The following is a 10,918-nucleotide window of genomic DNA, read 5'->3' as shown; positions in this document are numbered from 1 at the left end:
CAATGAGGGATGGTCAACGTGGTAGAAGTCAGGCTCAGCAGATGGAAGCCTGGTAAGGCATCAGGCAGATGGGAGGCTAGCACCAGGCAACTGGAACTAAGGCTCGGATGTGACTCAGATGACGAGTGAGAGAAACGAAATAGGGCCAGGTAACTGTGAAGCGTGTGCGGGAGCCCTACGACGCCCAGCATCGGCAGTCAGGGCGCGGTGGAATGGGTTCAAGTTGTTGAAGGGTGGAAACAGAGGAAGGCTGTGGGATTGCAATACGGGCGAATGCCAGTGGGGAATGTCAGGCAGCAAAAACCATCCCCCTGGAACCGTAGCAGGAATTCACCAGAGTCATCGTAGTTAGGAGTGTGGAATCATCATTGGGCAGACGATGATTGATCATCGTAGCCTGTAGTCGTAGTGACAGTCGCAGGAGCCGCGATCATGCCTTGGTAAGAGTAGCAAAGCCGGCCTGAAGAAAGGAGAAAAGGTAAAAGATTCAAAGAAAAGGGGATGACGTGAACGCGCAGGCCAGACGAATAGAAAGCCTGATATTAATACGACCACTGCATCCAGGCGCGGAATTGGGCATGTTGAGTCAACAAGCAACCTGAACCGTGACCACCTGCAGTGGCAGTTACAGAGTCAGGAACGCTTCATGGTAGGCGTTCTTTCCAGGCGTTGTCTGAGCAAAAGGTACGCGTCAAACCCACCACATCGAGCACTCCACGATCAACCCTCATCAGCTCGCCAAAGCCTATCATAGAGCTCCTGTTCCTGCAGCAGACTGCTATGTTTACTGCCGTGTCCTACGTGCCTCTAGTTCGCCCGCTGCCTCTCCACTCTGGCTCTGCCTTCCAGGTGCAGGTGGTCCATCCGCCCTGCCTTGTATCTTAGCCGAAGCATTGCTGTTCTTTTGCCACCGTCGCATCGTCAACACGAACACAATCATTTGTCTCTACTTGACCGTGACAATTGCGACTTACCTACCTTAGCTACCTGACCTGCTGCGATATGACCTCCCAAGCTGCAACCACCAATTGCAATCCGCCTTGCTTTTCATGTTGGCGCCCCAGGGGAGATTGCTCAGATGACCACAGCCCATGAATCGGGGGCTGAGATTCCTCTCTGAAACCTGGCCTGGCAGTCTCCGGCTTTCTTTTACCGAACCATGCAACCCTTCCAACCCTCCCAAACGCACCGCAAACAGACGAAGCTGACCAGCCTGACAGGTGTCGCCGGTGCGACCATCCTCCAGCTGAGCCACGTTTTGAGGCCTCCTACGCACCCAACCCATCCACAGTTGACTTCCACTGGCACCAGTTAAACTCTAGCAGCGCCCCATTCTTCCTGCGCCTGCTCCTGCGCCACATCTGCTGTTATTCTCTCTGCTGTTCACTTCATCCCAGCGTCGTCTATCACTTCTTGTTAGTCAAGGCCGGTAACATGTAGCCGCAGAATATGGACCAAACAGTCAAGATACTGATTATCCGAGCAGCAATCTCAAAGCGCTCATGTCGCTTGCAGTTTGACACGCAAGTCGATGTCCAATTGCGGATGCTGACCCGTCGCAGAGTCCACCATTCTATACCGTATCCTTCACTTCAAGGCTTTTTGTGAAGTGATGCATCCTTGGAGCCACGACTCTGCAGAAGCCCTTCTGCTGTGTCGATCATCCACGGGTGGGCAAAAATGAGGCGAAACACTGGAGCTCAACTGCAGCTGGGCGTCTCAAGGTCTATACGATCACGTGGATATATTCAACCCTCGACAAGGCCAGAGAGCCGGATGTAGCCGTGGCAAATGTGCCCTCAATGGGTCAGAAGAGCAAGTCGGACTAAACATGCGGCTACCCATGTCCCCTTGGTCCAACATCGTGATTGACTGCGATCGACGAGTACTGAAATCGCTTTCGTGCCCAACGAGAGTGCAGATCATCTTCGGCGTCTGTCTGGATCGCAAACCATTTCCCCCGAGCATTGCCTCATGTGGAGTACTTCAACCTCAGCAGGCTGGCATGAAGTACTACTGTATCCATAGGCAGCTTTGAAGGGGTCCGGTGTCTGCAAGAAGCCTGAGAGAGTGATGAAAGCCACTTAGGAGGCTTCGCTATCATGTCAGATCGCCGGTTTGATGTCTTTCCCATGGTTGGCAAGCAATCTGCGATTCCCGTGACCTAGCACCGAAGGATGGAAGCTCTCGGCAGCATGCATGGTGGGAGACCAGGGCGCATCATTGTACGTGCCTAGGTAGTGTGATGATTGTCCTTGGTGCCCCGGAGGGTTGCCTCCCGCGTGAAACAAGATGAGGCGAGGTGGGTCAGCTGCCGATAGAAGACGCACCTACAATATTCTGCCATACCTTGTTCTTCCGGATTGAAAAGAGCATGCACTGTTTGCCTTTGGTTGCCTTTTTCAGTTTTGAGAGCAGGCGGACGACTCTCTCTCATTTAGGTCGCGAGGACAAAAGGGATTCATTAGCAGAGCAGAAAGACCTCACGTACATAGAACTGAATCCCCTTTTGCCATTCGTTTTGCAGAACCCATTTTAAGTTGATGGTTCTATTGATTACAATCTTGTAGTAACTACGGACAGCACCCGAAAAGTGTCCCTCGGGTAAATGACCCTGCCGCCCCATGCATTGAGATCAAAAGAATGAATGGCGAAGAGCTCGAGGGAGAATAACCTGAGCCCTATCCGGTTTGCGTACAGTTTTGATGCTTCCCCAACGCCCTTATGCATGCGACTTATCCCGTTGCTACCATAATATGCCGTACAAAGCCCTCTGGGGCACCCGAATCATTCGCGCTTCCCGTTAAACAACCAGACATGCTCAGAGGAGAGCGACCACGCCCAGCAACAGGCTGCCCATGACTCCGGCTGCGGGAACAACATAACCAGTAGCGACTCCATTCCCACTTGCACTGGTGGCGGCGGCGGATGCACTGCTTGCGGCGGACGAGGTGACACTTCCAAGTGTACCAGTGGCAGAAGTGTAGAAGGAGGTTGCTGCTGCGCCGGCACTGCTCGCGATGCTGGTTTCACGCGAGCTGGCACTGGCCAGGACACTGCTGATGCGGCTTGAGAGACTGCTCTGGGCGGAGGGAGCGGCGGTGGCGGCCTCGGATGACAGACTGGAAACCACGGAACCGGCATCGGAAGCGACGGAGGCGGCGTCCGAGGTCACCTGGGAGACGATGGAGCTCACGCCCGAGGGGACAGCGCTGGCGATGGACGTGGCTAATGAGGCGGCGGATGTAGCGACCGAAGCTCCGAACGAGGTGGCATCTGAAGCAATGGAGCCAGCCACCGAAGTTGCGTCCCCTCCGACCGAGGTCACGTCTGACGCGATCGAGGCTGCCACCGACGTTACGTCGCCAGCGACCGAAGTGGCACCGGAGATGGCGGAATCAATGGCAGAGCCGACGTCCTGGGCGGAGACGGCAGCGACGAGAGCCAGGAGGAGGGACTTGGAGAAATGCATCGTGAGTGAGGGTGGTGTCAACGAAGTGTGAATGAGCGATGTGTGTGTGTGTGTGTGTGTGTGTGTGTGTGTGTGTGTGTTTCGAGGTTGAGGATACTAGTAGGTGAGAGAGGTTGCGTCGTCGATCGTATGTACGTCTTGGAGTGAGTGTGTTGGCTGGATGGAGAGAAGAGTCGAGAGACGATCGAGGCTTTTAGGATCGAAGAGCGGTGGGTAAGTGGAATGAGAGAGAAACAGAGAGAGAGAGTAAGCTGGTGGAAAACGACGGAAGAGACTTGTTTTATGTCTTTTTGCAGCTGCCTAATATGCCGGGCTGGGAGGAAGGTGAAACTTCGATCGTCAGTGCCAATAACAACAACAACGATGATGATGATGATGCACGATGGATGCACAAGAACCAGACGCAGAACCTTGGATAATGTTAAAAAGGGGGCGATGATCCTCCAAACGCTACAGTAGTACAGTGGCAGGCTAATCATCAGCCACGATCACGACGTGCGACAGTGGCGGCTTCCCAGCGTCCAAGCCTTGCGGCGGGTACATGTACCTTCAGGTACTACTACTGTGTTTGCTAGGCACCAAGTGCTACCAGTAATGTACCCCGGAGGACCACGGAAGTACCGAAACTGGTGGCAGGGCTTCTAGGGCCGCCCAGCACTGCAAGTCATCATGGAACGACATAACCAGTGGCCCAGCCTTGCCTGGATGTGACTGCTACTACGTATAGTTTGGTACGTACACCCGATCTTCGTGGCTGGGATCAAAGACCAAATGTACCGAAAACTGGTACGTGTCAAAGACTAAGCTTTGACCACTGACACCAACACAGCCACAGCCACATCCAATGCAGTGCAGGCATTTATTCACGTCAGTTAGGTAAGTTTTTGTGCCTTCAGGTACCCAACACTAGTACAGTACGCTGAAAATGTACCCTAAGGACCCCGCGGCAGTGCCGTGGAACCCCTAAACCTTCCCTATAAGCATGGCTGGCAGCAGCAGCAGCCACAGGCCGCGCAAGCCGCCGCGCAAGTCCGGCATCTATTTCTGGAGCAGGAACATCAACATGAACAGGTACCTGAGGTACTTTATGACCAACTTGAACATAAGAACAGCCCCATCTCCGATCTTGCTATTGTGATATATTCTTCAAAAATTGATGATGCCATGCTGTTGGCATGCCTTTCGGAAGTACTAGTACTACAGTGACAGAGATCCTCAGATGAAAATGATTTCATGTTTGATGAGGCCGCTGTCATCACCTGATTCTCCCTCTACCACTACAGAGTACTCGACCTACTACTAGTACCAGTACCTGGGTGTCCAAAGGTAGCACTGTCGTGATTGAGCTGACTTGGTGTGCATGACTGTACCTTATTCAACGCCATCTCTCTGTTGTTTCTTTCCTTTATTCTTGGTGCAGATAACCGATCATTAAAGCAGACACCCACTGGCATCTTCTCAAGATAAGAACAGCCACCAGCCACCGGCCATTAACCACGTTGGAACCAGCTGCTAAAATTAAAGACGCACCGAGCAATCCGAGTCTTCCAGAAAACCCGCTTGCATCCACTGGCATGTAGGAAAGCTTTCCTTCTAAAAAGCTTCGCTCACGCTCCAGTCATCTCTTACAAACACTAGATTGTGTCAGCCAAAGTACGTAGCACTACTATGTGCTGTGGTACTGGATAGCTGGAAGAACTTTGTTCACGTTTCCGTTCCCGCTGTCGGATTCCGTCGCCTCGAGTCTCTATCCCTCCGCTTCACAGCGCACATCCAACGCCGGAAAGCGTCTGCAGGAATTCCATCGTTAGCCAACTGACTAACCGCGACGTTACGCCAGCCAACATTCCAGCTGTCCTCGGATCCAATGGCGGGCTTAAGCGACCCGGAGTGACTGACCGATCGCCATCAACATAACACAGCCTTATGGGTGCCCGCAGCCTATACGATGCGGATACGCGGAGCGACTCTCGACATGGGTCGCAGGAGGGAGGCAGTGAGCGGACCGAATCAAGAGCCCCTTCGCACGTACACGTACACGGACATGGACACGGCTCCAAGACCAGCCATGTGCTCGTGCCCACCATACTCGACTCGCATCGCCGCGACCTTTTCGCTTCCTACCCGGCCATGGGGGGACGGCACTCCATGCAAAGCGTGGACGAGTGTAAGGCTGCGCCCGACCCCTTTCCACGTCTCGCAATTCTCCCCCATTCACACTTGGCACAGATGTGTATATCCAGCGGAACGAAGAGCTCCTGCTCAAGATCCGCCCTGACGTCCAGCATCCCGTGCTGTCGGTCCTCTTCCCAATGTCGATGCAGGACCCCGGCCTGTTCAAGTGTTTCCTGGTCGGAGCCCAGAGTCTGTACGAGTGGCGGCGCTTCCCACAGCAGGCGAAACCGTCCCAGACCATGATGCGCCTCCAGAGCGAAGCAATCTCGTCGCTGCAGAAACGTCTGACCTTGCCCGCCGCCCATTTGGACGACGGTCTGGTGATATCAGTCCTGCACCTCATGGTTGCCGACGTGAGTTCTCTCCAAAAGTCCTCCCTCCAAATATCCCGTGTCTGTCTGACAGCATCCCCAGGCATGTCTACGCGACCTTCCGTCGTTGAAGTCTCATCTAGGGGGTATAAGACAGATAATAGCTCTGCGCGGTGGACTCGGGAGTTCCCCTTCACACCTTGCAATACGCGCTCTCCTTACGACGTAAGTCTCCCATCTCCTGGTCCGGAATCTGTTCTGTCACAATCACCCCCCGTCTAAACACCCATTCAGAGTCGAATTCTACATTGCCCTAGGCCAGTATCTGCGGGTCAGTCCCGACGACCCGGTCGCTGTGCCGAGCGTGCGCATCCAATACGTCCCGCACCCTTTCCCACCAGACGTATGTCGCTACATCTCCAAGCTCCCCGTCGGGCTCGCGGAAGCCGCGCTCTCCGGTCGGCTGAGCGTGCAATGCATCAAACTGCTCACGTCAGTCGCAGACTGGGCACCCTTGGTCGATGACCCGCAGTCGTCGTCCGAGCCCGACTGCGACCCGCAGATCAGATACTGCCGGCTGTTCTGTGAGCCGCGGGAATACTCCCGCAACGCCGTCATTCTGCTGCTGTCGCTGCAGCGATCCGGGATCCCGCCTGGGCTCGAACACGTCATCTGCCTCGGCCTGGCCATCACGGTGCGCCATTTGAGCGGCGAGAACCGCACCAACTTCTTCGACGGGACCACGCTGGACGCCCTGATCAGCAACGTCAAGGCCATCGACACCCCGACGCTGCCGGAGTCCGAAGTCATCATCTGGCTAGCCCTCGTCGTCAACTGGAGGACCCAGTTGGCCGGCCCGCTGGCCAACGCCGACGACCTGCTCGACTATGTCATCGACTCGTTCCCCGCCGCGCGCACCTGGAAGGCCGTCTCCGTCATCGCCCGCAAGTTCTTCTGGTTCGACCGCTTCCGTCTCGACTGGGAGAAATGCTGGCAGTGCGGCATCCAGAGGTTTCGCCAGCGTCTGATTGCTGGCAAGTGATGTTTTTGATCTCGTCAGACTATTTACAAATAAGGACGATCTACTGCCCATCGCCCGGGGCCGGGGGTCGGGAAGTCGGTGATCTCGCCTTCAACAGCGCCAACAAAGGCCGGCCAGAATTATTAACCAGTCTTGGCAATACCCAGCATGTCGGTTGAGATCGAGCTGCCCCTTGCCCTTGAACCGTGCTTCTCCTGCTCCACTAGTTGCGGACAGGGAAGTGGAAACAGAGCCTCGCGTTCGGATCGACCTTCTTCGCAATAGCTTCTCCTTCGACGGCCCGGTGTTAACACTCGATGCTGACCGGAAGGCCGGAGGATCAGTGTCACTTCGCAAGCGAGCTAATCCTCGTTCACTAGAAAGGTGGTCGATTCTGTCCTGTTTCAACCACAGTATTGCTCTGATAGCAGGTTCGCACATGGGTCATGGATCCTACGGTCCATCGTCCCTCTCCAGCTCAGAATCAAGAGCTACTGTGCTGACTGACTTATCTACGCTCTATGAGCTTGGCCTGCCGTGGTCCAGTGATTTGCCTCAAAACACCCTTGCCATACCTTTTTTTCGAGCAGATGCTCCATCGCAACTATCACGGCCGTTGCTGGCAGTTTGCTTTGCCATTAAGTGAACTGGGCATCAAAAAGTTCAGAGCCACGAGGCTGCGGAGCTTGGGCTGAGTTCTCATTCTGTCGCCTCTGGATTCAGAGGCGACGGCTATTTAAATCATATCAAAGCTAGCCCTAGCTATAGTTTGCTATACCTTCCCACCAGGACTCTTGTGCACAGACACAAGAACGCGCCGCGATCATTCAATGCGCCAAAGGCTGACTACCCCTGCATGATAGCCCGATGGCAGTCCGGCACAGCACCCTTCCATCTCTGCCGTCGTACATGAACACGACGTGGAGTGAGGTGGAAGATAAACAACAATAGTGGTATCTCAGCACAATCAACAAGACCGAAATCAAACTCAAATCCAAACTCCACCAGGGTTGGAAACCCTACAGCAAACCCTAATCATAGCCCGATGGGTCCTGCACCTTGCTCCAGCGCTAAAATGCATTGGTTAGTTTCGTGGGTATTGTGATGAAGGAGATGGTGAAGATCAGAACTCGCGGCACAATCATGCCAGCTGATTCAGATCGTTATCCAATGCCGCAATTGAGGAAGTTTCATCAGGGGCTCCATTTTGGATATTATATTTTGCGCCGGCAGAGTAAAGAAACTTGCCGTGAGGCAACATCTTGAGGAGGAAATGCGTAGGAGAGTCGTGTCGTTTTTGGCTCCATTGAGAACCGATCTGTATGTACAACGCCAGAGGCATCGACGGCCGGCTCAAATTGGACGGGCGTCGTTCTTCTTCATGGCCTTGGCAAGCATCAGCTTCCTCATCCATTCGACACGCTCCTTGGAGCTGTCCACGGCAAAGTGGTGGGACTTGCTCTTGTCAAAGAGCTTCCGACTCGGGGCCGGTTTCTCGTCGGGAAGCAGGGAAAAAGCGAACGTCTGCTCCCTGGATGGCATTTTGTTCTGACCAAGGAGGCTCTTCTTGAACGCGGCGCTCAGCTTCGAACCTGAAGCCTGGGAGTAGGCGTGCAGGGTATACTCATCCACATCGATGGCCTCGATCGGGGTGGCGTTGGCGTAGTGTGTCTCGTGCATAGTGAGCTTAGTGCCGACCAAGGTGCAATAATTGTCCTGCCACTCGTGGCGGAACATGCGAGTTGTCCGACGCTTGCGCAGCCATCCCTGGTGGTTGTCGAGGTCAAACTCGGTCACTCTCCTAGAATCTCGCTCAATGGCTTGAGAGTCGTTCTCCTTGACCGGCGCCACCGATGGAGTGAAGGAGACTTGTCGGAAGTGCCGCCGAGAATGGCATGGTGCCGATGGAGGAGGGGAGTGCTGAGCGGATTTACAACGTTGAATGGGTTCAGTGTTGGTCGTATCGGCTGCAACGCCGTAGCGCATCTCCGGAGGGACTGACTGGGAGACATCCCGTTGACAAGGATCGATGGCCACCACGGTCACGGGTAGATCTGTGGCGGACATGGGAGTGTCAATCCGGTAAATGTCGGCTGGGGAGGCGACGCCGCCATAGTGATATGGGTCCCGTTGCAGTTGCGTTTTGAGATGTGCCTGTATTTGAGTGGGCTGCTGGAGAGCAGAAATGGGTGTTCTTAACGGGCTGTCCTCCTGACTTTCGCACACGGGGATCGTGAGCCTGGGTAGTTCACGAAGGTGCTCGGCAAGATGGGCAGACTTGGCGGCAAAGGAGGCCGATGACGCTGGAGGAGGGGATGGATTGGATGGCTGAGATGGAGACTGGACGTGCTGGAAGCTCAGGAATTGTCTTACGCCCTCCTGGGCATCACGGGGCTGAAGTTCGCTCAAAGTCTCGGCAGTGATCTTCAGAGCCGATGGGCCAAGGATATCTGACGATCCAACGACGGAGGGAAGGGCTTCGGAAGGTGCTTCAGATATCGGTCGGCGGGCATCTTCCTCAAATGCCCTTTGCATTCGAAGGATCCTTCGTTGTTGCTTCTGCCACTTGGGGCAGTCTTCGCCCTTGGAGCATTTGTGCTCTTTGGGAAGGACTTGCTCGATGCCCACAATGGACACGGACTCGGCAGGAGTGACAGTGTCGGGCTGACGAGCTCGGCGGCGAGAGCGAGACCGATCCACAGCCACGACTTGGCACTCATCCGAACGAGGAGTGCGTTGGAGCATGCGCGGACTTCTGGTGCGTCTTGAGGGTGTTCGAGACGGAAGGGACTCAAGCGACATGATGCTGCTGTTGCGAAGCTGATGGATGGAGCTCATGACTCGATGCCGTTTGCCAAATGAGCTGATGTCGAGTTCCTTCAGATCTTCAAATTGCAGGTCTATCAGAACGCTGCCAGAGATGTCGTGGATCAGGAACTTTTCAACTACACCAGCTTCGAAGCCGGCTTCGGCCATCCAGTCGGCAACCTGCCGGGGAGTCCAGTCCCGGACCTGAGACTCGTCGAGTTCTGCAACGGCAGTATTCAGGGCCCTGATGGACTTCGTGGCACTCTTTGGTTCTCGAACAGGGGCCAGACTGAGGAAGACGTCGTCATCGGAATTGCTGAGGAGTTCTGGGGTATGGCGGAAGAGGTGAGGCCCCTGGGGACCTACGACCGCCGACTTGTTGTCGAAGTGGAACTCGAAGCCGCCCAACCCCCCAGAACTTGGAGGCGTGAGAAGTTCTCCCTGGCTTGATAACGTGGACTGGCTGTCGTCGTCTTGGGTCCCCCATGGAGAGCCAGCCGAATCAGAGTCATCCTCATTGTCGGTATCGAATATCTCGGTAGCTTCTGACAAAGGCCGAGGAACGATTATGCGAGGTCCGAGGAACGGGAGCTTGGAAGGCTTCTCGAGCATCTCGACAGACTGTGCCTGCAGCTCTTGCAAGCGTGAAGCCCAGTCCATGATATGGCAGAAGCACAGTGTGGTTCCAAAGAGCAAAGGGCCGACGGGATGGAGAGGCAAACATGGTGGAGACGGAGGCTCGAGCGGGAACGAGGTATGTATAGAGCGTGCTGAAGGAAAACGGACGCCGGCGGTTACAAGGGACGAGGCCAGTGTGACAAGTGGAGGAGACGCAACCAGGATACGTGCATGAGGTGGCCGCAGGAAAATGGAATCGACTAGTTGTTGTCGGTATGCGTGCTGGAGATGTGAAACGCGGGCTGGACAGCCACTGAGTGTACGCAGCAGAAATGCAGGCTGGTAGAGACCGGTATAGGCTGGCGGTAAGAGAGAAGAGCATCCAATGGAGGGACATTCTATGAAAAGTACGCGCTGAGGAGGAGAAAAGACAACGATCACGACCCCGGTCAGCAGGCAGGAGTTGCAGGCAACGGCCGCCCACAGGGCAAGCGCACACTAGGACCGAAGTCA

At 55.0% G+C, this 10,918-nt stretch overlaps 3 protein-coding genes across 3 annotated transcripts; 1 reads left to right on the top strand and 2 right to left on the bottom strand.

The window, feature by feature from the left end:
• Positions 1 to 2,821: 2,821 nt before the first annotated feature.
• Positions 2,822 to 3,472, bottom strand: A1O1_01228 (uncharacterized protein; the record flags this gene model as incomplete). Its single annotated transcript, XM_007722141.1, has 1 exon — positions 2,822 to 3,472. The coding sequence occupies one exon, from the start codon at positions 3,470 to 3,472 to the stop codon at positions 2,822 to 2,824; it is 651 nt and encodes a 216-aa protein (XP_007720331.1).
• Positions 3,473 to 5,398: 1,926 nt separating this feature from the next.
• A1O1_01227 (uncharacterized protein) lies at positions 5,399 to 7,000 on the top strand (the record flags this gene model as incomplete). Its single annotated transcript, XM_007722140.1, has 4 exons — positions 5,399 to 5,639; positions 5,702 to 6,000; positions 6,062 to 6,183; positions 6,253 to 7,000. 4 exons carry the CDS (start codon positions 5,399 to 5,401, stop codon positions 6,998 to 7,000), a joined length of 1,410 nt encoding a protein of 469 aa, XP_007720330.1.
• A 1,332-nt stretch (positions 7,001 to 8,332) lies between these two features.
• On the bottom strand, positions 8,333 to 10,447 carry A1O1_01226 (uncharacterized protein; the record flags this gene model as incomplete). Its single annotated transcript, XM_007722139.1, has 1 exon — positions 8,333 to 10,447. The coding sequence occupies one exon, from the start codon at positions 10,445 to 10,447 to the stop codon at positions 8,333 to 8,335; it is 2,115 nt and encodes a 704-aa protein (XP_007720329.1).
• Between the last annotated feature and the right edge of the window lie 471 nt (positions 10,448 to 10,918).

The sequence above is a fragment of the Capronia coronata genome (genome assembly GCF_000585585.1).
Source record: "Capronia coronata CBS 617.96 chromosome Unknown acBCG-supercont1.1, whole genome shotgun sequence".
Classification (NCBI taxonomy): domain Eukaryota; kingdom Fungi; phylum Ascomycota; class Eurotiomycetes; order Chaetothyriales; family Herpotrichiellaceae; genus Capronia; species Capronia coronata.
The sequence above is the reverse complement of the archived record's forward strand: the minus strand, read 5'-3'. Positions and strand labels throughout refer to the sequence as shown.